This window comes from Callithrix jacchus, chromosome 3 (assembly GCF_049354715.1).
Source record: "Callithrix jacchus isolate 240 chromosome 3, calJac240_pri, whole genome shotgun sequence".
In the NCBI taxonomy this organism is placed as follows: Eukaryota; Metazoa; Chordata; class Mammalia; order Primates; family Cebidae; genus Callithrix; species Callithrix jacchus.
This window is the reverse complement of record NC_133504.1, coordinates 189,124,882-189,151,449: the sequence shown is the minus strand read 5'-3', so window position 1 is coordinate 189,151,449 and position 26,568 is coordinate 189,124,882. Positions and strand designations below refer to the sequence as shown.

Genomic DNA, 26,568 nt, shown 5'->3' with positions numbered 1-26,568 from the left:
CCCACCTGACCCCATGGCAGCGCCTGGCGGGGCACAGGGTCACCGCCCGGTGGGAAGGTTAAACAAGCAGAGACAGAGGAGGGGGCCCGGAGGGGGAGTTCCAGCGCCTCTCGGCTTTCGGGGCGAGTCACTGCCCCCCGCCGGGGCCTGGTGGGGGAGGGGAGATAATCCGCCCCAGCAGAAGCGCCTGCGGGAGGCTCCGGGTCGGCAGCTGCCCCTTGGCCCCGGAAGAGGACAGCAGCGGAAAGACAAGGCTGCGGAGCGGCGGGAGCGCAGGGCCGGGGCGGCCGCGGTAAGACGAGGATCACCGGGGGCGGCCGCAGAGGCGGAGCTGGGACAGGCACTCCCTGGGGTGAAGGCACTCCAGGTCCCAACGCGTGCAGGCGACGCTGGCGGTGGTCTCGTTCTGGGAATTTAAAACCGTGGGGAGAAGCGGGGCTGTTGAGCGCTGAGACGCAGCCTTGACCCCGGGTCAAAAGCCGCGAGTAGAGGAGTTAAGATCGGACTTTGTTCTCGCTGGTAACGCGCTGGGCCGCACGACAGGGACGATCTCGCCTCCTGGCCCGCAGCCCCTTGGCCAAAGGGAAGCTCCAGCTCAGCGGGGTCGCATCGTCCCCGGTGGCGCAGCCGGTCTGCGCCCAAGCCCAGATTCCGGGCAGTTGGGCAGAGGCCCGGATCCCCCACAACTCGGCCTTCGGGCCCCTCTGCCGTGCCCGGGTTCTGCCCAGGAATTCAAGCTATGTTTGGCTGGAAGGGGCCCTGGGGGCCCAGTCTGAGAGCCGTGCGCCTACCTGAGGGGTGGGTGGCGGAACTGAGGAGGGAGCCGGGCTGCGGCCTCACTCACCTCCGAGAGGCCCTGCGGCGCCGTCTGGGAAACGGAGGCTCAGGGCTGCCCCGAGCAGAGGTGCCAGGGGGACCCAGGTGGGCCACGGGGCAGGCGGGGGCGCGGGCAGGGGTCGCCCCAGCTGTGGCCCCACACCTCAGGAAAGGTCCGAGGCACAGGAGAGACACCGGGCGCCTTTCTTGGGACCCAAACGGACGGATAGGCCCGAAATGCCAAGCGTCAGAGACCGCGTCCGAAAACCTCGCGCCAGCCCGCGACCGCTGTGGCTGGGTTGCGGCGGGTCGCTCTGGGGGACCCGGTGCTACGGGTCTGGGCCTAAGCCTAGAAGAAAGCGGGACGGGCGACAGCGGCTGCGCAGGGTGGTCGCGAAGGGAACCGAGAGCCCCCGGGGAGCCCTCCAGAGAGCGCTCCGTGCCGCGCATGGTTTCCCCGCGCGTTTGTTTCCTAAACTCTGAAGACCAATCGCGCGCACCCGGCACTCAGCCGCTCCCGTCCGCTCGCTCCGTCGCGGCGCGCACTCTCCCCAACCTTGAAACTGGGCGGCTGGTGGGGCGGGGGCTTCGGGCCGACTGACCCTAATTCCTGCCCTGGAGGGCAGCCTCGGGACAGGCGCTGGGTCCTCGGGAACCGCCGGCTGCCGGCGCCCACATCCCCGCGGGGGCTGCAGTCGCACACGCCCCGCTAGACGGACCGGAGGCAGGCGCTTCCCGAAGCCGAGGCGCGCACGACGCCGGGAGGGGGCAGGCGGCGGGGTCCAGGGCGCGGCCAACGGTGTCCTTTCCTGGAGAGGTCACACCAGAGCCTTGAGAAACAGAGAAACGAACCCAGACAAACAGGAAAGGAAGCGTCTTATCCGGCTTAAAATGCGCAGACGCTGCGGGCGGGTGGGCCGAGGGGTGGCGGCGGGCGGAGGACCCGGGAGGGTACCGCGGGTGAAGCCGCCCGCCCTCACTGCCCGCGCCTTTGGACCTCGGCTGCACTCGGGAGTCCGGGGCCCGAGGCGCCTCTCCGCGGGCGACAGCCGGGGAGGGGCATGGGGGGAGGGGAGTGGGGGAGGTAGGGTGGCGGTGATGGAGAGGGTGGCGTGACGCGGGAGGCAGACTGGGTCCCTGATGGGCTCGACTGCCTGCGCTCTTTCGCCACCACAACTTCTCTGAGAACCGGGCGGGCGTCCGGGGAGGGCGTGTTTACGCAGTCAGGCCAGTGAGGACGCGGACCCCGTGGAGGAGCTGCAGGGAATGTTGTTCTTCCAGACTGTTCGGCTGGCGATAGCGCCTTCGTAGGCGCCTGTGTTTGAGGGGTAACCGCGGGTCCGGTATACCCCAAAGCCTCAGTCTTCCTCCATAAAATTGGGCTAACGGGGCCGCCTGGGGATGACCGGGATGGCCGGCGGCGCGCTTGGGCTCTCTGAGTTTCCCGAGGACCCGCCCGCAGCTCAGGAGGGACGGAGCCACCTCGCAGCTTCGCGGTCGCAGGGGCCTAGGTTCGCGCACGAGGTCAGGCCGGGCGCCGCGGGAACAGCGCTCAGGGGACGCAGCTCGGCGCTCCAGTTGCGCGCAGCCCAGGGCCCAGCAAGGCTGCAAACGCGGAGCTGGGGAGGAGGAGATATGGCAGGACACAGCCGGGAAGACTGCCCGGAGGAGGCCAGGTCAGAGCTCCGCTCTAAAGGGTGTGAGTCGGGGTTTTGAGTGTCCTCTTCCGTCATCCCACCACGTCCGCGTTCCAAAGGTTCCCACCGTCTTATCTCCACCCACTCAGGGCAAGGATCCCGCCCGCAAACCCCGAGTTTTCCCTGGGGTTTCAGGACCGGCCCACAGTGGCTTTGCGGGGTTCGAACGTGCAGCCGCAGGCTCAGATTCGTTTCTCAGTCCGCGGATAGCATCGAGCGTCTGTGAGCCTTGGGTTCTCGGTTTTTGGCGAAGCAGTTAAGCAAACAGTGGGTCTCCCAGGGAGCTTTTGGGGTGCGGTGGCCCCAGAGCACAGTGAACGCTGAGATCAGGGAAGGGGACTGGGCATCTGAGTTGGGCGTGAGCGACCCGAAAGAAAGCCATTTTCCTGGTGTTGGGGACAGTGGAGATGTGACCTGTGCTGCCTGCGCTCAAAGGTGGCGCCTGGAGTTTGGAGGCCGGAGTCTCGGAGCAGAGTGTGGGGTTAGAGCTCCCACGAGGAGACAGCCACCCTGCCGCCCCAGCGACGGGTTGAGATTTGGTTTATCCCGATGGCGTTGGAAGGGAGCAGAGGCCTGGAACAGGCACGGCAGGGCGGGTGAGGCCTGCTCTCGCTACTTCCCGATAGCTGGCAGAGGGGTTCAGAGATGCCCGCGGGGCTGACGCTGTACCTGGGCCAGCTGCCTTGCGGGCGACCCCCACGACCTGGGGTGGGTGGGGAGGAGGTGGTGGTCCCAGCAGCAGCACTGAGTTAGTGATCATTGGAAATTTGTTTTTGAAGATGGGCCCTTGCTCGGGCAGCCAGAGGGGACTGAAGTGGTTCAGTCACAGCTCCCTGCAGCCTCCACCTCCTGGGCTCAAGGGATCTTTCAGCCTCAGCCTCCTGAGTAGCTGGAACTACAGGCAGGGCAGCACCAGGCCGGTGGGATCATTATACCCGTTTGCCACAAGAGGAACCGGAGGCTCAGGTCACTTAGCAAAATACACTAAACACAGTGAAAGGGGTCCCCTCACTTGGGGTCTAGCAGCAAAGGCCAGCCATTTGGGACACACCTCCCAGTCCAAGGGATAGCTGGACGGTGGGGAAATGGAGCCCCTTCTGGGTCTGGCATTTTCGAAAAGAGTGGTGGGACACATTGGTACAGCCTGGCAGTCACTGGGGAGGAGGAGGAAGTGCAGCCCCCAAGAACGACCTGGTGGGGGGATGGCGCTGCAGAGGGGAAGACCAAGGATCCCCAAGCCTCCTCCTCTCTCCAGGGAGCACTGTCTGCCCCACCTTGACTCCTGAAAAACTCCAACTCACGTCCTGGGGAGTGGAGCTTTCCTGGGAGATCCTCTGCCTGGCTGGAGCAGCTGTTGGATTTGCCTGGTGGCCGCTGCAAGTGATCAGAAACACAATTGGCGTGCTAAGCCTGGGTCCAAGCAGCCCCACCTGGTGACAGGAAGACAGTCTAAGTCCCCTGGAGCACAGATAATCCCCTGTCTCTGGGTTCCCTGGCCCTGTCTGGGCTGCTTCTGTAAAATGGAGCAGCCACAGGCTTGGGAGAAGCAAGACCGGTGCAGTGTCTTCCAGTGCTCAGACAGTGCCAGGCAGGGTGGGTGCTGGGAGTTTAGTACATCCATACCCCTCCCACTTTGGAAGGCAGTTGGCTTGGGAATGACCCTGTCCTCATGGCATTGGCCTCCATCCACCCCCCCGGGGTGACTGGGAATTGAAATTTCAGGGGAATGGACGTGTCTGGCCCCCGGAGCTGTTAGGATGGCGTTAGAGCCCCCTAAGGTAAATCCGGCCTTTGCCACCTCTGCTTGGGGCCCTGGGTGAGTACCACCAGCTACCAGGACCTCTGCTTTCTCCTGGCAAATCCTGTGCCTGGCCCCAGGGTTGCCTGTCACAATAGACTGCGCCTTGCACGTTGATTTGCTTGTTTGTATCAAGTCGCAAACGGTTCGGATTTGTTCACAGCTCAAGGTTCACTCATCAAACTTTGCCTGGCACAGACAGATTGGGAATGAAGGAAGAAACAAATGATTGAGTGTGGGAGGAATCCTGACACTTACTAGACCCAACGGAGGATTTCAAGGGAAGCCAAGCTCAACAAGGGCGCCCAGTGTCGGATGTGTGCTCTGGGATGCTGGAGGCTCTGGGCCCCTGGGGGCAGGTGCTGCCACCCACCATTTTCCTCCCAGCGCCCACCTTGGTCGGCAGCAGCTAGGGACCGAGTCTTGTCGGGGTCTGTGGGCCCTGGAGAAGCATTGAAATGTTCTTCTGAGAAGTTTCAGGGGAGGCCTTTGAGATCCTAGAGAGGCAAGGGCCGGGGAGGATTCATAGAAATTTAACAAACGGCACCCACTTCCCTGGGGGTGGGACAGCACATGCTGGGGCACAGTCACTGGGTGGCCCTGAGTGTCGCGGTCCAGGGCCCCTGCCGGCCTCTCCTTTCTGGTCTATTTTTTCTTTTTCTCCACTGCATGTACTGTTGAGCAGCACGGCCATGCCCAGGAGATCTAAACGAAATCCCCAGAGGAAAGGCGAACTCCACAGTGGCCCTCAGTCACCTGCCCTGTCCCCTCACTGTAGGTACAGCTCTCCCGGTGCAGAGGGGAGAGGCCGGGTTTGTACCTGTGAGGCCCCCACCCAGCTCGGCCTCGGCACTGGGAAATCAAGGGAAACCCATTGTTTTCTGGGGCTCAATTATCCTCCACGGTTCATTGGGTGGCAGACCCTAAGGGACCATGAGGACCGGGCTCTAGGTAAAGCAGGGCTGACTGCCTCCCATTCTCCGTCTGCATTCAGGAGGTTTTTTGGCTTTGATCATTTTGCATCAGCTTTGCCGAGAAAAGGAAGGCCCTGGAAGTAGTCGAGTATCCAGTCCGGGGGTGCAGGGAGGCCGTTCTGCCCGCCTCCCAGCACAGCAGGCACCTGGCACATTCCTTCCTCCCGGGCTGGGCACGCTGTCTGCATTGCGAGGGCTGGGGAAGGGGCAGCCTCCTCTCACTGGGAAACATGTCGGTTGCTGCAGCAGAGTTTCAAGGGCTGCGGGCGAGCTGTGGGGTGCAGAGGTGGAGGGGCCTGAGGAGCGTGGACAGTCAGGGCCTGTGCCCCAATGCTGCAGGGAGAGGGGGGAAAGACTCTGCCCTGGTCTTCATTCCTGTCACCCTCACTACAATATGACTACGTCTATTTTTCCATTGGGAAACCTGAGGATCAAAAAGACAAGACAATGCCGGAGCTTGGCTTGGCATTACCAGCCTGGGGGTGAGGGTGGCACCAAAGCCTGAGGTCCACATGCAGCCCAGGAAGCCAGGACGGAGCTGCAGGTGGCTGTTGGCAGACATGGCATCAGCAGCTCCTGGCAACCACACATCTGCCTCCCAGTAGGGGCAGGAGGCTGGGGTTGTTTTTGGAGACCTTGAGTTGGAATTGTGATGATGGGCAGGGCTGAGAGCTCTCCCTGGGCATTAAATGAATAAGAGGCAGGCAAAAATCTCTCCGTGCACCTCCTGAGAAGCTCCCTTCCTGGTGGAAGTCCTGCCTCTGTGGACTGGAGGAGCCTGCTCCCCGGAAGTGATGCTGCCCTCCGGGGTCCGATCACAGCCTCTTCTTGGAATTACACTTTATAAAGTTGAATTCAGTCAAAGCAGCTACGTGAACTCTGCAGGTGTTGGCCAGGGAGTGGGTTCTTCCCCGCCCGGGCTGCCCCTCAGAGGGCACTGGGACCACTCTCTGCCCTGCATGGATCCCATTTCCCCCTCCCGTGGAGGGACCCCGCTGCACTGAAGTCTCCATTTGCTGATTCTGAGTTTCCTGCTGTCCTTGTCTCCTCAACTGCCATCTCATTAAGTGGTGCTCCCTTTGTATGTGATGGGAAAGAGTGGAGTTCAGGAAGCTCCAGAGACCCTGCAAGTGGCTCTGCATTAGGTTAGTTCTCTAAACATCACCTCCGCTTATTCTTCCGAGACACAGATTAAATGGAAGTGAGGGAATTTCCAGTTTAGATGTCCCCATGAGACAGCCAGGCTAGAGGCTGCCCCCTGTTGGCATTCTGCTCTAATTGCAGGCAAATAAACACCAGTGGCGACACTGACATGCGTGATGGATTCTAAAGGAGGTCCCGGACCCTCCTCCTTCCCTGCTGTGCAGAACCACAAAGCATAAGCCAGAAGGAGACTTGGGGCCTGAGTCCCCTCTTGCGCTCTGCACTCCTCTGTCATTCTTGTGTAATTGGACCCTGAAGAATGCCTGGCCTGGCTTCCCATGTGGGCAAGGACAGGGCTGAGCTCCTTCTGTGGGTCCAGAACGGGCCCTCACCTGCTGACTGCATTACGTAAGTAGTTGTCAGACAAAAGATTGAGCAGATAAATGAAGTGACTTCATCCCTCCAGGCCTGAATTTGTAGTCTGGAAATGAGGATAGAAGAGGCGCTGCCCGGGGAGGACATTCCTGGCTGGGAGGTCTGTGTGCCCTGCACAGGACCCTGCACCTCGCCTCCCGGCCCACCCTGACCTTGGCTGCTGGCCGGGCCTTCCAGGAGCCCTGCACTTTCCGAGGGGCCCCCTGTGCTTGTAGGATTCCCCTCGAGATGGTCTGATCAGCATTTTTAGGAACAAGGAAGGGACATTTTTAAAGCTCACTACAGTTCTCCTTCGTAGGCCCAAAACCACATCGGAAACATGAAGATACTATGATGTGTGTTGTAGAAATACGCGGCGTGGGTGTGGAGGTGCAGGGGAATTTTAAGAGGGAAAATGCACGTTTCTACACCTCTGTCCACAGAGGGTGTGTTATTTCAAGTCAGTTCCACAAACTTCCTGGAGGTGGCGGCCTTGGGACGGGACGTTCATCCCGGCTCCACTTTGCCTTGTGAACCTTCAGAATAAATTAACCTTAGATGAATACTTCCACTGTGTAAAGAGGCGAGAGAATTCCAGCAAAATCTGGTTCATTGACAGACAGTTGGCCCGAACAATTCAGGTCCAAGGAGCTGTGTTGCTTTAGCACGTCCTCCCCTGGTCCTGAGAATGTAATGTTGGATGATTTGTGCAGTAAGTGTTTGTGGGCAAATTTATTTAAGGTTATTTTAAGGCTGGTGTCTGTCCCCATCTTCATCTCCATGCTGTGAGTCCACTGGGGCCTCCATGGACTGGGAACCAGGCCCCACTTTGCAAATGTTGTCCCATGCGCTGGCTGCCCCTCCCACCACAGCCCCGTCCAAATGATGCCTTTTGGGGGCCCAGAATAGACGGGTGCGGACAAAATGAAACTTCGTGGGCTGCATGGAGCAGAGGGCAGTCAGAGGCCGCCGTGCGACAGATTCGTTCCCCCCAAAGGTGGCACAGGTCTCCAGGCTTGTCCTGGGGCTGTCTAGAGGCCTCGAAGAGGGGAGCTCACTGGACTGTGGCCTGGCAGCCAGACCCCCACTCACCCACTCCCTCCCAGACCTGGAGCTGCTGCCACCCTGTCCTTTCTGGCAGCTCAGGTTTGGGGTCTTCCGTGGAGTTGGGTGATGAGTGTGCCAGATTTGATGGGAGTGGACTGTCGCCGCCACTAAGGGTTCCCCCTTCCTGCCTAATCCCTGCCAGTGTGAACAGTTATCCCCAAGGAGGGCTCCAGCCAGCCCTAAGTGGGCTCAACACCAGGCCACAGGGAGAAGGGTCCAGGAACTGGACGTGTGGGAGATGGGACTTCCCCCACCCCAGATACTTCCGCAGGGAGACTGGACTGAAGCTCAGGGTTAGAGGAGACTCAGACCACCTCCTTCCCATCCCAAGCCCACACCTGTCGGCTTGCACGAGAAACCCAGCTAGGCTGCCACACGGCGGCTTCTCCGATGCACTGAGGTTGAGGGGAGGAGATTGTCTTGTCAAAGGGAGGGACCCCAACGCCCAGCTTGAGACCCCATTAGACACATCTCCCAAGGCTCTCTGCAGGCCCTTTTCACGGGGGATCCCCACTCTCCTTCTTGTCGTTATAACTGATTGGCCTGGTTCCAACTGGCTTTAGCCTGACAGGTGGACACGAGCCTGGAACTTGCCTCTTCCTTACCCCCAGCCAGCTCTCGCATTTTCTCAAACAGCTGGCCTCTGCACTGCCGCGATCCCTCACCAGCACCTCAGAAGCACAGGCTTTCTGCGCGTCGTTACAGCTTTAAGTCAAGGGGTGGTGGAAGCAACAAAGATGGAATGAGTAACCTCGTATAGTGGTGAGTCAGGACGGTATGTGAGCAGCAGCAAAATGATGCCTGTTGGGAGTCTTCTACGCTGGGGCCATTGTTTGGGACCCTTCGAACCAATTTTCCAGGCTGACTCCTTAGATGAGTCAACACATCTGTTCTCTGACTCCAAATCCACATTCTGCAGTCACGGGGGTAGCCTCGCCCAAGGAGCAAACATAAGGTGGAGAGTGGAGGCCGCCCCAGACCTCAGGCAGAAAGTGGACGCCCCTGAGACCTCAGGCGGAGAGTGGAGGCCGCCCCAGACCTCAGGCAGAAAGTGGACGCCCCTGAGACCTCAGGCGGAGAGTGGAGGCCGCCCCAGACCTCAGGCAGAAAGTGGACGCCCCTGAGACCTCAGGCGGAGAGTGGAGGCCCCTCAGACCTCAGGCAGAAAGTGGACGCCCCTGAGACCTCAGGCGGAGAGTGGAGGCCGCCCCAGACCTCAGGCAGAAAGTGGACGCCCCTGAGACCTCAGGCGGAGAGTGGAGGCCGCCCCAGACCTCAGGCAGAAAGTGGACGCCCTTGAGACCTCAGGAGGAGAGTGGAGGCCCCTCAGACCTCAGGCAGAAAGTGGAGGCCCCTGAGACGTCAGGCGGAGAGTGGAGGTCTGACACACCCCATCACTTTGGAGGGGCCCTGGTCAAGCTACTGCACTGGAGGCTAAGGAGCATGTAGGGCTGAATACTGTCTGTCGTCGTCCCTTTGTAATGGATAAAGAAGAGAAATGGATTTCTCTTAGTCCTGGAGACTAGGAAGTCCAAATCCAGGTGCCAGCAGAGCTGGTGTCTGAGGAGGGCTTGCCGGCTGCTGCTAATATGGCACCTTCTGGCTGCGCCCTCCCACGGCAGAAGGACAAAACAAGTGAAGTCGCCCATCAAGCACTTTTATAAGGGCACCGCTCGCCTCCCAAGGCCCTACCTCATAGTATTCTTGCACGCTAGGAATGAAGTTTCAACATGGATTTGAGAGGGACACAAACATTTAAACCACAGTAATATTTCCTGAAGATGCCAGGTGCTAATACCTAGGACCTGCAAATGTTACCTTTTGCAGGAGTGGGTGTTTGATGATGCAGTTAGGTAAGAATTTTGAGATTAATAGGGAGTACCCAGGTGGGTCCTAAATGCAATCACATATATACTTGTGAGAGGGAGACAGGGAGGGCTGGCCATGGAGGAGAAGGCCGCATCAAGGCAGAAACAGAGTTGGAGCGATGTGGCCACAAGCCAAGGAATGCCTGAGCCACCAGGGTGGGAAGGGGCAAGGAGCCTCCCTGGGAGCCTCCAGGTCAGCGCTGACTCCTGGTGCAACCCAGTAATACTGATTTAGGACCTCAGGCCTCCAGACTGGGAGAGAATAAGTCTCTGGTGTTTTAAGCCACCGAGTTTGTGGAACTGTATAGGGTACTAAGGTGAGGTGTGTGTGGATTGGTCTTTGGTGTTTGGCAGACAAAATTCAGCATTGTAGCTACCCTGGAGCCAGGCTGCAGCTGCATGGCCACCCAGCAGGACTTACCACCTGAGGTCTGGGGCACTTCCACTCTCCGCCTGAGGTCTCCACTCCCTGCCTGAGGTCTGGGGCGCCTCCACTCCCTGCCTGAGGTCTGCGGGGGGGCCTCCACTCTCCACCTGAGGTCTGGGGCGCCTCCACTCCCTGCCTGAGGTCTGGGGGCGGGCTCCACTCTCTGCCTGAGGTCTCAGTGGCCTCCACTTTCTGCCTGAGGTCTGAGAGGACCTCCACTCTCCGCCTGAGGTCTGAGGGGACCTCCACTCTCCACCTAAGGTCTAGGGGGTCTCCACTCTCTGCCTGAGGTCTGGGAGGGCCTCTACTCTCCGCCTGAGGTCTTGTGGGGCCTCCACTCCACCTGAGGTCTGGAGCACCTCCACTCCCTGCCTGAGGTCTGGGGGGGGCTCTACTTTCTGCCTGAGGTCTGGTGGGGCCTCCACTCTCTGCCTGAGGTCTAGAGCACCTCCACTCCCTGCCTGAGGTCTGAGGGGGGTCTCCACTCTCCATCTGAGGTCTCCAGTCTCTGCCTGAGGTCTCCATTCTCTGCCTGAGGTCTCCACTCCCTGCCTGAGGTCTGGGGGGGGCCCCCACTCTCTGCCTGAGGTGTCAGTGGCCTCCACTTTCTGCTTGAGATCTGGGGGGCCTCCACTCTCCGCCTGAGGTCTGGGAGGGCCTCCATTCTCCGCCTGAGGTCTGGGGGCCTCTACTCTCCGCCTGAGCTGTGGGGGGTCTCCACACTCCGCCTGAGGTCTAGGGGGTCTCTACTTTCCACCTGAGGTCTGGTGGGGCCTCCACTCTCCGCCTGAGGTCTGGGGGGTCTCCACACTCCACCTGAGGTTTGGGGGAGTCTCCACACTCTGCTTGAGGTCTGGGGGGACCTCCACTCTCTGCCTGAGGTCAGGGGGTCTTCACTCTGTGCCTGAGGTCTGGGGGACCTCCATCAGGAATGCTGGTGGGGGGGGCACTTCTCCTCCCACCCTGTCTACACACAGCCACAAGAGTTTGAGTGGGGCGGAGAGAGGAAGTCTGATTGTTGCCTTGTCTCCTTCAAAATCCTTCTCACACTTCAGTTATCATCTTGTCCTGCAGAGGCCAGAACAGATGCACTCCGCAGGCCCCGAAATGATAAATGGCTCAGCGGGAGGGCGCCGTAGGGTGCAGGCGATTCCACTTCCAGCCTTCCCCAGGCCAAGCCTCCGTGTTCCAGCAGCTCTGGAGAAGCAAAGATTCCTGTAGATGATGATAGATGGGTGGGCAGTGATGTGGCCTAGGCTCGCCCCTCCCGCCGGCTAATATTTCATCCCCTCTGGGACCCGCCACGAAGCGCACTAGTTTGGGATGACCAGCTCTTGGCAGTGAGGATGTGACGGTCTCCACCCGCCGCTGGCACGGGAGGGGGCTGGCTGCCTCTACCCTCTCAAATGCCAGGACCTACTGTGTGCAGAGCCCTGGGCTGGTGCAGACAGATGTCACCTCTGTCCTGTCTGATGACAATCTCAGCAGCCAGCAGGGGGTGCGGCAGATGGTATGGTGCTTAGAGCAGCCTGGGGGGCAGGGAGGAGGGGGTGGGAGGAGGAGGAGTCCATTTGACTGTCAACAGTGCCTGAGCCAGCCCTCCCAGCCCCAGGAGGCTCCCTTCCCACCCCGAGCTGCCCACCACCCACACCATGCTCCAGAAGGGTGGGTGCCGGTGACAGGCGACACATTTACTGCAACTCACCAGTCCCCTGACTTTCAGTAAAGGCCAGTGTACACCTCAGAAAGTAGCCCCCACTTACACTCATCACTCTGGCAAAGCCTCAAGAAGGAGCTGTGCTACCTATAAGCAGAGGAGCAGGGAGGGGGCTTGCCTACTGAGCTGGTGGGATGCCCAGGGGTGTCAGTCTTTTGGAAAAGCAAGCTGGAACAGTGGCATAACATCAGTGACCGCACACACCCGGCCCATTAGGCACACCGGTAGTACACCCAGAGTCCCTCCCATAGAAACAGCAGCGCCAGCGCCCAAGGAAGCAGCAGAGGGCTCCTCGCAGGCCCACGTGGCTGCAGGGCTGTCTGCCGCCACCAGCACCGGAGACAGAGTGAATGCCGTGAATGGGGAGGCGCAGAAACGACCCGCCATGTGTTAGGGCAGGGATGTGGGTCTGTGTACAGGTTTGTGGATTGTGTATGTGTACATGGGCATGTGTGGACGAGGATGGGTGTGCGTGGGTGTGTTTGTGTGGACGGGGCGTGGGTGTGTGTGCTGGTGGGGCTGTGTGGGTGCAGGTTTGGATGGCATGTGTTTACGTGACCGTGTGGGGTGTGGAGGGGTAGCTCTGTGGTGTCCGTGAGTGTGGGGTGTGCATGAAGACACGTGGGGAGAGACCATCGCAGAATGACAGGGGGGGCCTCAGAGCGCGGGTCTCCAGAAGGCCTGGCATCTCCAAACTGTGGTGGATTTGTCCAGTTCTTTGTGTTGAGCATGTATTTAAGTAATATGAAAAGCCATTTTTGTCCTGGAAAAGAAAGGTTGAGGTGGAGGCAGAGACACCGACGGCCCCCAGGGCAGCCTGTGCACCACGAGGCACGGCCAGTTCATACACGTTGGGTTCAGCTGAGCTGCGCCAGCAACCCGCGCCCCGCCTCTGCTTGTGGGGCCCATGGGTGGTGCCGGAGTCAAGGTGCTGCGTGAACTGGCATTTTTGCTGGTGTGGACATGTGTTCATTCCTCTATCAGACAAAGAAATTGAGGCTCAGAGAGGCCAGCTGGAGGCTCAGGGTTGCAGAGCAGACTTGGCGGGTCTGGTGGGCTTGAGAGCAGAGCCCACCCTTCCTGCCTCCCCTAGTAAGTAAGGGGGCGATCCTGGGGCCTCCACACCACTCCCTGATGCTCCCTCAGTTTCTCATTGGTCGGTCCATGGGATGGAAAACTGCTGTCCTGCTCTGCCCCCATGCACCTGCACATCTGAGCCTGAGGCACCTTCCAGTCTTCTGGGACTCCCCCACCTCTCTTCCACGTCCTCTACCCTCCTTCCACAGCTGGGCAGCCTCCGTGCACCCCAAGCCTCTGTTAGCTTCTGTGAAGGGCCAGACATCTCTGACCATCTCCAAGTTACCTCTTTGGTGACTTTTGAATTCTTCCATTCCATTTTTTTTTTCAAGGAGAGCAGCAGACATTTTAAAAAATTAATACTTGCACTTGATACAAAATGCAAACCACGAAGCTTTGAACAGTGCAGAGGGCAACGGTCATCCCATCTCTGTCTCTAGCACGTGGTTCTGCTTCAGGGAGGGTCTCACATCCCTGTCCACTGACAGCCATGGCCCAGGGCCTATAGGAGCCTAGGAGTGCTGGTGCCTCAGAGCCACAGGAATGGATTCTCTCATAATCCTGGAAGCCAAAATCAAGATGTGGGCAGGGCGAGGCTCTCGCTGAAGCTCTAGGGAAAGATGAGGCCCAGACCTCTCTCGAACCTCTGGAGGGTCCCTGGCTGTGGCAGCATCGTCCCCACCTCCGCCTCCATCTTCCCACAGCCATCTCCCTGGGTGCATGTCTGTGTCCACGTTCCCCCTTGTTACAAGGACACCAGTCATGTGGGATCAGAGCCCACCCATCTCCAGCGTGACCGCATCTGAACTAATTACATCCGCAACGGGGCGGCCCCATCACACGTGCCCCCCAGTCTTTCTCCCAGCCACGTAACCCGCCAGCGTGAGGGTGAGGTGCGGATCACCAGTGGCTGGTCCACAGGGAGGTGTTTCCACTGTTTGTAATTACAAATCCTGCTGTGGGGAATGACCTGGGGCTGGAGGGGGGCATCATCAGGCCCCGAAAGTCCCGGATTCTGTGAGCTTTCCCCGGAGCCAGGCTCAGGTGGGAAGTGGCAGCCAAACCTGCTGAAACCTCTGACTTCCGCCTGCCTCCGATGCGGCAAGGGGGGGGGTTGTTCCCGGTCCACCTCCCACAGCCCTCCCAAGCCCTATCCCACGGAAAGGATTGCTAAGCCTGGACTTTTGCTCCAGACTTAACCAGGGCTGCCTGTGCCAAACATTTCCCCAGCTCGTGCTCTCTGCTGCAAGGAAGTCCTGTTAGGTCACGGCATCCATTCCAAGACCAATAGGGCTGAGGGTCTAGACTGGTGGGGCTCCTGTGCTGGCTGCGGTTTCCAGAAACTTCCCTCTGGCTCCTCAGGAAAAGGCTGCCCCAGCCCCGTGCTCCAGCCTGTTCCTCCAACCCCAAGTCACTTCCAATCAAGGTCACAGGCAGCCTGAGCCGGCTGCGGGTCCCCGTGATGTGGAGAACTCAGAGCACAAATCTGTGCTCCATTGTGGAAACCAAAAGACACCCACCTCAAGGCACCCTCCATATTAAAACCAGGTATCCCCACACCCGAAGCCTTAAAGTGACCGCAGCGTCGAGTATCTTCCGGAGACCGGGAGAGGCCGGCATCCAGCGGGCTGTGGCTCAGTGAGAGGCCAGGCTACCTCTGCTGCCTGATTGTGCCATCACACCTCTGAAAGTCATCCTCAGAGCATCCATCCTCCAGGCGGTTAGATGTGACTGTCTCTCTCCAGCCACCACAGCCACTCCCACGGGGCCTCGCAAGTCCATTTCCAGAGGAAGAATTGGCGCTCTCGACAGTGAATGGTGCTATCTTCCTGCTGCTTCCACAGCAGAGCTGGGACCCAAACTCACGAATGTCTACCTTTGTATGTGGGGCTCTGAGAAGAGGGCCCCCAAAGTCACTCTACCCGCAGGTGTGCTGGGGCCTGCCACGCACTGTGAGCTCGGGGGCGGGGGGGGGGGGGTGGTGTTGGGGAACAAAGCGGTCTGCGGAAGGAGGGAGGTCCTGGGTGAGGAGGCGGGCCATGTTCTCTGCCCAGTTCCATCCATTGTTGCCTATGTTTGAAAGTTATCAAAATGGAAGGAAAGAGGTCAGTCCCGCATTGAATGGAGGGGTCCCTGCAGCAGTAAGAGCCCCTGGCCAGGCCCAGGTCTGCTGCACCCTATCAGGCAGTGCAGGGGTGAGCAGAGGGTGAGGGAGCCCAGCTCAGCGGCCCTTGCACAGGGCAGGTGCTGGGGTCAGGCCCCGGGGTTGGGGGAGGAGCAGCCCCGTGGGCACAGCGTCCCCTCCCAGGGGCGGCTTTGTTGGGGCCGCCGTCCCTGCAGAGGGGCCAGGCGTTGTCGCATCTGCCTCCCAGGCCGGCTGTGGGCAGGTGGAGGGGACCCTTCCCAGGGACTCCAGTGTGGGAGGTGGCTTCTCAGCTCGCTGGCCCAGTGGCCCCAGGCTCCAGGGGCGTCGCCAGGCTGCAGGGAGCCAGGCTTGAGGGACGTGCACTTGAGACTGTGTCCGGGCTGGGCCCTCCTTGGGAGAACAGCACCCCTGGCCCCCACAGCTCCTTGGGACAAGGGGTGAGTGGGGCGGGGGGAGGAAGAAGGCTGAACCTGGTCGCTGCCAAACCCGTGCCACCAAGAATGCCGAGGTCAACACCTTCCCCTCTCCCTCGTTCTATCCCCTCCCCATGCCACCTCCCCTTCTGCCCGAGGCTCCTGCACACTCTCCCTCCCTTCCCTCTCTCCCTCCATCTTCCTACCTCCTCTCCCTTCCCCTCCATTTCTCCTCGCACTCCTTCTTCACCTTCCCATCCCCTCTTCCTCCCTCCTCCCATCTCCCCCTCCTCCTCAGGCCCAGTCCTTCCCTCTCTTTTTGCCTCCTTTTCCCCTTTTCTTCTCCCTCTCCTCTTCCCTCTCCCCTCCTCTCCCTTATCCTCCGCTCTCTGCCTGCTGGTCCACCAGCCTTTGGGTGTGGTGCTTTATGAAAATTCTTTTCTTTCTGGTTTCTAAAGGGAGACTTTCACAGGGAAGGAATGGCTAGACCCCCAGAAGGCAGCAACAATACGTTTTGAACATTTTGGTCTTTTTCAGAGCATTTGGTCTGTTTCAGCACGTGCGGAAGCCTTGTCTATGAGGTGATCTGCTCTCCCCACATCCCGGCCCAGAAAGGTGGGCATTCCTGCCACTCCCACTCTGCAGCGGGGTACACCAAGGTCCCTCAAGGGCAGTGACTTGCTCACACCTTAGTGGGCCAGCGGCTGAGCTGGAGTGAGGCGCCCTAGTTCCCATCCACACCTCCACAGCTGCAAGGACAGTTCCTGCTGGCTGCGACGTGGGGCTCAGACTAAAACAAGTCAATGAGAATGTCCTGAGACTGTACTGCTCCCCAGGCCTGAGCGTGAGGGGCCAAAGGGAGAGGAGACGACACAGACGGGCTCAACAGCCAAGGGTTGCCTGCGGCCTGCCCTCCACACCCACCGACAGCGGGTCTGGCCCCACAGACAGCGGAGCTGGGCCTCAGCTTGCCCCTGCCTTCAGGGGGCAGCATCGCTTGTCCCTGGACTGTGTTGAGACCCTCCACTTGCACCTTCTCATCCCCCGTCCATCTTGCATACGTTTGGCGTTCAGATGACTCTTCCTAGGTGTTGTGAAACAGATCTTCCTAGGGCCCAGCTGTAACCTTGCTTTCCCAGCTCAACAACCTTCAGTGGCTCCTCATTGCTTTGCAAATTAAGAACTGAACGGTCTTCTTCAGCTCAGCACACAGGGCTGCTGAATAACCAGAATCCAGTCCATCATTTCCCCTCCTTCCCGGCAGCTGCCTCATCGAAACCCAGCCCTCTGCCTTCCCAACGCGCTCAGCAGGCACCCTCTCAGCAGGCAGGGCCCCATCACCCCAGACAGCCAGCTTTCCCTTTGTACCCGTCACAGCATCACGTGTATAAAAGTCAGGTGAGACCAAGTGCTGGTGAAGGTGTGGGGAAACAGAAATACAGACAGCACTTGTGGAGCATGATTCTGAAGCTCTTCGCGAAGGTGAGTCTGTGTAAATGCCCAGCATTTCCATTCTTGGGCATTCTTCCCCAGAAAAACTCAGGCTCCTACAGGAAGATAGACCCGTCTGTTCATTCCAATGTTAATTGCAAAGGCGGAGAGTCGGAAACAGCCTACAGGGGAGGAAGCTGCCGGTGGCTGGACTTTCCTGAATGAATGCAAGGGTATTTCTCACTGTTCAGTGTGACAATGGGCTTCCACATTCTTCCTGCTGAGGTGGGTCCCTGTCCCGTACCTTGAACCTTGATGGGAGCTGTGACTGCTCCAGTCAGTGAGTATAGTAGAGAGTTCTCTTCTCTTCTCTCTCTTTTTCTCTCGGTCTCCCACCTCTTCCACTTGTCCTGGGAACTGGTGCTGTGAGGAGGCCCAGGTCACGTAGGGATGCCCCAAGCAGGGGTCCCAGAGTGCACAGCCAGCATCAGCTTTTGGATTAATGAGCGCAGGGGCCTTGATGAGAGTCCACCGCCCCAACCCCGGCTTTGAGTCTTCCAGAGGAGACCCAGATTTCAGGAATAGGAGGAGTCGTTGCTGACCTGTGGCGAGCATTGAATCCATGGCTGTTTCGCACCAGGAACGTTTGGGGAAGCACGTGCTGGAAGCAGAACAGCGGCATGGAGCCTGCAGAGAGCTGAGGGTGGAGATGAGTGTGGCTGCCCAGGCTGCTGTGCTGTTGACCTCATACGCTTTCAAAATGGCAAGCAGTGCAGGTGTGAAATGTGACACTGTTTCTACCAATGAAGACAGAGCAGGTACGTGGGGCAGCACAGGTGAGATCAGGACAGGAAGGATTGGAATGAGGAATGAAAGGAGGAAGAAAATCAGGTAAAACTGATTTAAAATGGATGTTCTCTTAAACTTCCAAAAGAGTTGATTAAAAGGAAAGAAAACATGCAGCAGCGGCCGTGGTCTGCCCTCCCCCCCCTTCTGCGGATTATCCCCACTCACTCCTCAGCTCTGATTCCCGGGACATCTCTTGCTGCCAGCCCCCATTGAGGCACTGGGACACCGGTAAGGAAGGCTTAGGCCCTGCCAGGCAGCTCCCTGTCCAGTTGAGAAGGGCACTGGGGTCCCTGGAGGGTGTTTACTGGGGGTTCCAAGGTGGTTCAGGGTACAGGGAAGAGGAGGCACAGCAGGCGCAGGAGTGGAGGGGGCCTGGGGACAAAGTGGACAGAGAGGTGGCGGGCTTGGTGGTGGACTGCCTGCAAGGAAGGATGGCTGTGGGTTGGAGGCAAGGGGGGTGCCCCCAAAGAGACCGGAAGGCGACAACCTATTCACTTGGAGAGGCTTTGCTTTTCTGGATGGGGGATTCCTTCTGTCCCCAAATCCTGACATGCCCAGCGGTGACCAGAAATCTCGGACCTCAGTCCTGGGAAGGCCAGAAACCTCAGTTGAAGGCTGCGGCTTCCCGGGGTCAGCCCCAGAGGGCGAGGAGCGCGCAAGGCGACCTCCCCCTGCCTTGCCGAGACTGTCCTTGGGCTGTGAACTGCCGACCGCTCTGACCTGCGGCGCATCGAAACGCGTTAAGCCGCTAAGGCAGCGATTCCCGCTTGCGCCTCTGCCAGCAATTCTATCTCCAAGCTGGGCCTCGCCAGTCACCTGGACGCAGGGCTTCCCTCCTGACCGACCCCGCCAACCGCACCGAGCACAGAGGCACTGGCCTGGGCGAGTTCGCGCATCCCGGTCCGACCCTGCGCCTTAGCGTCAGCGATCTGCCCAATTGCCTACACCCGCGCCGCGCGGCCCAGGCTTCGCCGCTGCAGTTGTCGGGAAAGTCGCTGGGACCCGGCGTGGGAGGCTCAGAGTGTGGACTCGCCAGCCTCTGCCCGGTGCCTGGCAGCCGCGCTCCCCGCAACCCGACGGCCGGTGCCAGGGGAAAAAGGCGCGCTGTCCTCGCTTCGGGTCCACCGCCCCGCTTCGCCCCCAGCCCAGGCCCGGCGCGGCGGCGAGTGGAAACGCCGTTCTCACGCGCGCCCCCCAGAGGCAGTGGGAAGACACCCGCGAGTGCCCTGCGCCTGGGAGTGCCCAGCCTCTACTCCCAACAGCCTGGAACCGTCAGGGACGCGTATCCTCGGCAGTTACAGGATCAGAGACCCGAGGCGCCTCCTCCAGGGCCACACAACCCTGGAGCGGAGAGAATTAGAACTCAGACTCAGAGGAAGCCCGCCAGACCTGAGGGAGATAAACTGAACTGCCCCCAACCTGGACAGGCGCGTGGCAGGACTGGCAGGAGTGGTCCAGGGGCCACTCACAGGCCCTAGGGAGCTTGCGAGAATTGGAGGGCCATCGGACAAGCACTCCTCCGCTTTGTCTTTTTATCTGGCCCTTCTTCTGGCCTCAATTTCCTTATCTGTCAAAAGCGCCCTCGGGTAGATGGTGTCTGCCCCAGGGCTAGTGCTCCAAACGAATCCCGCGCTCTTTCCCAATTTCCTTGGCCCAGCCCCCTCTGGCTGGGGTACTTCTACTCCCTGGAGTGTCTCTGGCCCTGGACACCTCAGGGAGCGCGGCTTGGGAGACCTCAGCTTCCCCCTAAGATCCCAACTCGCTCCACTTTGGCTTAGTGGCCTCATGCACAAAATGAGGAGAGGAGCCCCCATCTGTGTGGCTGCCTCCAGGCTAAACAATCTGGGGAGTCTCTGTCATCGATTATTTTTGCCCCTCCTGGGCTAGGATGCCAGGAGATGGGCTGAGACTCTTGTCCTAGACTCCCCGGAAAAGTCCTCCTACCCGAGGTCGCGGCAGCCACTGAGCACTAGGTCCTTTCTGGCAGCCGCCAGAAAGCGCATCCAGGACCCGCTCCCAAGAGCTGCAACCGTTTTGTCTCTGCTAACCCCAGCCGCTCTCGGAGCACCGCCGCCCCACCAATCCGCCAGACTCCGGGGCATCGGTGCGGGGCGGACCCGGAACTCCAGGCTTTCCGGAGCCGGGCTCACCTACCCTCCGGGGGAGTCTCTCCTATTTTCTCTCGTCAGTTTTCTCCGCTGAAAAATGGGGGTGATGCTCCCTCCACCGTGCTTGTTTGGAAGAATGAAGCAAAGCGGAAGCCCCAGGCCTGCGGTTACCTCCGGGAACGCGGGCGGTACCCGGATGGTCGGGAGCCCGGGGCTGGCCCTAGGAGGATGGATGTATCGCTTGGAAATAACCCGCATCGGGTGAAGCTGGCTCCACCCGCGCGTCCGCGCAGCGATCTCTTCTAGGTAAGCCCGAAGTTTACCCCGGAGCGGAGACAGCTCCAGGGTGCGTTCTGTTCCGAACTTCCCCCTGCAGAAATGGGAGGAACTCCCCACCCCTTTAGAGCGAAGAAACGGAGCCAAGGACGAGGGATGGGGCCTGCCCCGGAGACCTCCGCCCAGGGCAGAGGCTGGGCCGGAAGCTCCCACCCCCTTCGAAGGCCCGGGCTACCCGGGAGCGGCCGGTGGCGGAGCGGGCGCGGTGAGGACCGGCGTGACGTGGAGCGGGCTGCCCGCGGAGCCCCGCGGTTGGACTTCCTTCCTTACTGGTCCTGAGCCCGGGAACTGGAGAGTTCTACCGAACTACATTTGGCACTGAAACCATCTTTGATGAAGTGCGAATATTCAGCCATGCCACGTTTTCGCGGTCGTGTTTGGGCAGTGTTCCCATTTTTAAATGACACGCGGGGTCTAATAAAAATATGTGGCCCAGCCTCCTGCAGTTTCTTGGGAGCCCCGGGGTCTCCAGGCCCCTACACACACGCACAGCCATTCACACGCACACTCGTGCACACACCACGCGCGCGCGCACAGTTACTCGCGCTTGGTCCAACACCCTCCTCGCGGCGGGGTAATTACGACTCCGCCGAACGGTGATTGGCCAGCCCGTTCCTCAGCGGGGCCCCACAGCCAATGGACGGCCGCTCAGCCCAGGCCCCGCCCCCCCCGGAGCGGGTGGCGCGGGCCGGGGAACCGATCACGCGGGGCCGGACCCGGAGCGACACCCACCCCGCCCTGAGCCCGGGGCCACCCGCCCTCGGCTGCGCCGCCGCCCGCGCGCTCAGGTCGGGGCAGCGTCTCCCGGCAGCGGCCGCACTCGGGGTCCGCGCTGCGTCCTCGGGGCTCGGCGGGCCGCGCCCCCCGCCCCTGCTGGCCCCTCCCCCTCCCCGCCCCCAGTGAGGCCGCCCGGGCGGCGACCGGGACCGCGACCTGAAAGGCGAGCCAGGCGGCTGCCCGATCGGCTGTCGGCGCGCACTCGCTCCTGCCCAGCCCAGCCCGGAGGCCGCCGCCTGCCCCGCGGGGCCCGACGCCAGCGCTCCGGGCAGCGGCTCCGGGGTCGGCCCGCGCGTGCGCCGGGGAGCCGCGCGCCACCATCCCCAGCGGGGACCGGGGTCGGTCGCGCCCGGGGCGACCCGGAGGAGCCCGGCCGAGCCCGAGCAGCCCGCGGCCGCGATGCCTGACGAGCTGACGGAGCCCGGGCGCGCCACGCCGGCCCGCGCCTCCTCCTTCCTCATCGAGAACCTGCTGGCGGCCGAGGCCAAGGGCGCGGGGCGCGCAGCGCAGGGCGACGGCGGCCGGGAGGACGAGGAGGAAGACGGCGACGACCCGGAGGATGAGGACGCGGAGAAGGCGCGGCGGCGACGGCTACAGCGGCGGCGACAGTTGCTCGCGGGCACCGGGCCCGGCGGCGAGGCGCGGGCCCGGGCGTTGCTCCGGCCGGGCGCGCTGGGCCTTGGTCCCCGGCCGCCCCCCGGTCCTGGGCCGCCCTTCGCTCTGGGCTGCGGAGGCGCAGCGCGCTGGTACCCACGGGCGCACGGCGGCTACGGAGGTGGCCTCAGTCCTGACAGTGAGTGAGGGCGCGGGGAGGGTGGGCCAGGCGGCGGGGCCCGACTTCCTCCCCGCTCGTTGGCTCGGGGACTTCGGACTCGTCGCCGCCGGTTCTGGGCCATCTTCTCCCTTCTGTGGAACGGCGTCTGGGCTGTGTGGGGCCCCCACGGAGTCACTTGCTGGGCGGGTTTTGAGGCCCACTCTCTGGGGCAGGAGCTCTGCTAGAGAGGAGGCCTTGCAGGCCATAGCTTCACTCACCACCGGCTCCTCAGGTTCCAGGGAGGCTGGGGACAGGGGACAACAGGCGGCCAAAGAAGAGTAAGGAGAGTGGAAGAGGACAGGGAAAGATACAGGAGAAGGTGAAAGAGGCTGAGAAAGAGAATGGGAGGATGGAGGAAGAAAGGAATGTGCTTCAGGAGGGAGAATGAGGGGAAAGGGAAGATGCTGGAGAAAGAACAGAAGGAGTGATCCCGGAGAGAAAAGATATGGAGGGAAAGGGAGACACAATAGCTCAGACAGGGAAAAACAAACGGGGCATTGCGCAGAGGGCCCGCTGTTGTGGGGGTGGGCCCGGGGAGGGGAACCTTCTAACACAAGAGCTGTGACCCCCAAAGTCCTGTTCCTCTGTGCCCACCGCAGACAGCCTGGGACAGGGGTCTGGGCCTCCCTCTTGGCCCTCGGTGGGGGTGGGGGGGACATGGGCTGTGCCAGGCAAGAAGGGAGCCTGTTCTGAAGCCCCCAGTCCAACCCCTCTCTTCTTTTTCTGCCCCTCCCCCTCCCTGCCTTTGTTCACTGCTGAGGGCTCCAGACTGGGGCTGGGGGTTTCTCAGCCCGCAGAACCCATCTGCCCCCTTGCTTGGGTATCTGACCCCTGAGTTCTGCTTCCCCTCCCCAGGGTCGCTGCCCCCTTTGGACCTCCCCTTTAGGAAGACCTCTAGGAGGAAGGCCAGGAAAGCCAGTCTAAGTCCCCCAGCCCCAGCTTTGCCAGACCCCCCACCCCCAACACAGCCTTCCGACCTTGGGGCCAGCTGAGGACGTGATCCCTCTGCAGCCGCTGGCTCTGGGATCCGTTCTGTTCTCAGTGTGAGTATCAGTGTGTGCTGGGGAGTAAGTGGCCTCCGACCCCCACTCACTCGGTAGGTAACCATTTCCCTGACGTGGAGTGACCCCCTTGCAAAAGGACCCACATCTTGGTGCCCAGACTCAGGAAGTCCAGGCCCCCACCCCCTTCCCGTAGACTGGAGAAGAACCTCCCTGGTTTCCCAGAAATCAAGCGACTCCATGTAGTGCCCTTCTGGGGGAGATTCTGGAAAGCGTTTCTCAGGGTGAAATTTGTTCTTTGCTCTTCCCTGGGGCGCATCCCCTCCTGCAGCCCAGGTGGCACCCATCCCTGCAGAGGCAGAGCCTGCTTATTTCGTGCCATGCGGGTTAGGGTCCCACTTCCTCACCTGGCAAGCCAGCCTGGTGCCGTATGGCAACGTGTGGGCCCCTTTGAGTTTGGGGCCTTGGGGTATTGGATGGAGGCAGGGACTCCCCAGATCTAGTAGCAGGCACCACAACCTGCCACCTGACTCCTCTGTGGGCACCGCGAGGGCACACGCCATGGGGACTGGCTATGTAATGAGTGGGACACGCACTCCTTGGGCACCAGGCACAGAGCTGGAGCCATGCACAGCAGCTCAGCAGTGTATATACCCCTTGCATGAGCGTGCGAACGCGGCAGTTACTTTGCAAGCACACACCAGCCGAGTGCACAGCCTTCTGAGGGCCCAGGGCCAGGCCAGACTCTGCTTCGACCTCCGACCTGTCAGCCAGGGCCTGCCTGTTACATGAGAGCTTCAGACCGAGGCAGAAAAGCAGCGGGTCCAAGTCAGCCTCGGGAACCTGGCAATAGGAGGGCTGCCCTCTTCAATCTGGGCAAGGGTTCCTGGGTCCCCGCTGGTATCTTTAACCTGACATTGTCCCTTGCCAGCCCTGTGGGCCTCCTCTTTTGCTGGGAGATGAGCAGGGGAGCTTGGTACTGGGAACATGAACTCAGACACTCCCTGGGAGCTTCTATACCCCCAAACCCATGAGGCTGCCCCTCCAGTCTAGAAGGTGTTTGAGGAAGGCTCATGCTGCATGATGCTTGGAGTGGCATGTGCCCGTGTTCCCTCTGAGCATGACTGTGGCTGGTGTGGACTTGCCTTGTGGGCACTGGGGCAGGGTACAAGGTATGTGGTGTGGGGTGTGGCCTCAGCCGACAGTTCTCTTTCAGGGATCCTTTGCTTTGGTTTGTCCTCCTGCTACGGAATGCTTCTGTGCAAGAGGCAGGGGCGCGGGAAGAGGCCCAAGAACTCTTCATTCCTCCATCTGGAGGGCTGGGTGCCAGGTGGCGGGGGTGTCCTGTGCTCGTTTTTCGGTGTGTCCCTCTTTCCTCCTGTCCCGGGCTTCCGTGGGTGTTTCTCTGGCCGCCCGCGGTGCAGCTGGGAGTAGGGAGTGCTCTCTGGGCGCAGCCTGCTTCTCCGCGAAGCATTTTCGTTTCTTTTCTTTGCTCTGCATCTCTTTATTGCCCGCTGGCCTGGGCGTGCGTTTGCGCGTGTGAGTGTTGCCAGCTGTTGCTTTGGAGCCGCCTCCGATGATTCCGCCTCTGTCCGCATCCCCAGAGCTGCTGGGTGCCCAGCCGAGTGCTGGAGGGTCTCCCTGCTGGTGGCTGTGAGCGACCTCAAGGTGGGGACGGCTGGCCTCAGTGATTGAGTCTGGATATCGGCTCCCTAGAACCAACGGTGGTGCCCCTCTCTCCCCTGCAGCCAGCGACCGGGACTCACCCGAGACAGGCGAGGAGATGGGCCGTGCTGAGGGCGCCTGGCCGCGAGGCCCCGGGCCAGGAGCGGTGCAGCGGGAGGCGGCGGAGCTGGCGGCGCGGGCCCCGGCGGTCGGCGTGGAGGAGGCGGCGGAGCTGGCTGAGGTCCCTGCGGCGGCCGGGGAGACACGCGGTGGCGTTGGCGTGGGCGGCGGCCGAAAAAAGAAGACGCGCACTGTCTTCTCCCGCAGCCAGGTCTTCCAGCTCGAGTCCACCTTCGACCTGAAGCGCTACCTGAGCAGCGCTGAGCGCGCTGGCCTGGCCGCCTCCCTGCAGCTCACCGAGACGCAGGTCAAGATCTGGTTCCAGAACCGCCGCAACAAGTGGAAGCGGCAGCTGGCGGCCGAGCTGGAGGCGGCTAGCCTGTCCCCGCCGGGAGCGCAGCGCCTGGTCCGAGTGCCGGTGCTCTACCACGAGAGTCCCCCGGCCGCGGCCGCCGCCGGGCCCCCGGCCACGCTGCCCTTCCCGCTGGCGCCCGCCGCTCCCGCGCCGCCCCCGCCGCTGCTCGGCTTCTCTGGGGCCCTCGCCTACCCGCTGGCCGCCTTCCCGGCCGCCGCCTCCGTGCCCTTTCTGCGGGCGCAGATGCCAGGACTGGTGTGAGCCCCGCCTGCCGGGCCCTCTCCCCGTGGCCCCCATGGACCTCTGTGGACGTGCGATCCGGTGGCAGCCACAGGGCGCAAGCGGCGTTAGGGGAGGGATGGCCGCTCCTGCGGCCTCCCGGGCACCTCGGGAGCGCGGGCCGCAGCCGGACGGGCCTCAGCCCCTGTGGGGAGCGCCTCTAGAATGTAACGGGATGCCCCACCCAGTTGCCAGTCTGGATCCACCCTCGAACAGGGGGTAATGCAGAGAATGGACGGCACAGCCCTCGGCTCCATGGCCTCCCCGAGCCTCAGCGAGGCTCACGGCCACGGGGGCAGCTACCCCTAGGACAAGTCCAGCGCAGCAAAGGAAAACTACGAATCGGCTGTCAAGGCTGCGCAGATACTGTCCCCACAGACTGCCCCCAACACTAAACGTCCCTTTCCTGGGACCCAGACAGCAGGCCAACCGGAGGGCCGAGCCACCCCTCCCGCGGGCGCCGGTGGAGAAATTACCCTGGACCTGTGGTCCCCACGTCCGGTCCGTGAGCAGGCAGGCTCCCTCCAGGCGCGAGGCCTCCAGGCTGTTGTTGTTTTTTAAAAAATGAATCTACTTATTTGCGTATGGAATAAAAAGGGACATTTTCTGGACAGTTTCACTGCTTTGTGATCATGGGGGCAGGGACCCTTCAGGCTGCGGTGGGTGACGTCCCTCCCTCCCTGGAGCACCTTTCAGTGGTACTGACTGGGGACACCTGGGGCCCAGGGATGGGCCGGTGCAGATCTGAGTCGGAGGTGGTGAGCTGTGCCCCGTCTTCTATGACCCCCACAGAGAAGGGACGGGGAAGGGTCGCCCTGGCAGCAGGGAGGAGGATGGGGTGTCCGAAGTTCGAGGGCCTTCCCTGAAACTGAAGGCAGGAGCAGGTGAAGGCTGAGGCCGCTGAATGGCCACTGGCATTTGTCTCAGGGGCTCCAGCTGTGTGGTGCCCACGTGCACAGCCCTTTCCTATCTCATATGGAATTTTTCTTTGGGCCAAAACAAACCCGTGGCACTCAAGGTCAGGCCACTGTGCTCTTGCCTCTGGCCTTCCTCCCGGCCTGCAGTCTCTGGTCGGCTGGGGAACTCGGGCAAAGCTGTTCACCGCTGGTGATGATGGGCTGTGAAGGAGAGCTGGTGCCCCTCTTGGACCACTGGGGCCACCCCACCTCCGTCAGCCCCAAGCCGGCTGCTTTTGGGTGAAGCCAGCCCTGCCCTGGGTGGGGGAGGGACGTTTGG

General features: G+C 61.3%; 1 protein-coding gene across 1 annotated transcript; it reads left to right on the top strand.

The window, feature by feature from the left end:
• The first annotated feature begins 21,256 nt into the window (after window positions 1-21,256).
• HMX1 (H6 family homeobox 1) lies at window positions 21,257-25,951 on the top strand. The gene is made up of 2 exons (XM_035294228.3): window positions 21,257-21,891; window positions 24,662-25,951. The coding sequence occupies exons 1-2, from the start codon at window positions 21,498-21,500 to the stop codon at window positions 25,312-25,314; spliced, it is 1,047 nt and encodes a 348-aa protein (XP_035150119.3). The 5' UTR covers window positions 21,257-21,497; the 3' UTR covers window positions 25,315-25,951.
• The last annotated feature ends 617 nt before the right edge of the window (window positions 25,952-26,568 follow it).

Bases quoted from the DNA above. Each gene is read 5' to 3' on its own strand.
- HMX1 (XM_035294228.3), top strand. From the start codon at position 21,498: ATGCCTGACGAGCTGACGGAGCCCGGGCGCGCCACGCCGGCCCGCGCC. The intron at 21,892-24,661 runs GTGAGTGAGGGC...TCTCCCCTGCAG, and splicing joins AGGTGGCCTCAGTCCTGACA to CCAGCGACCGGGACTCACCC.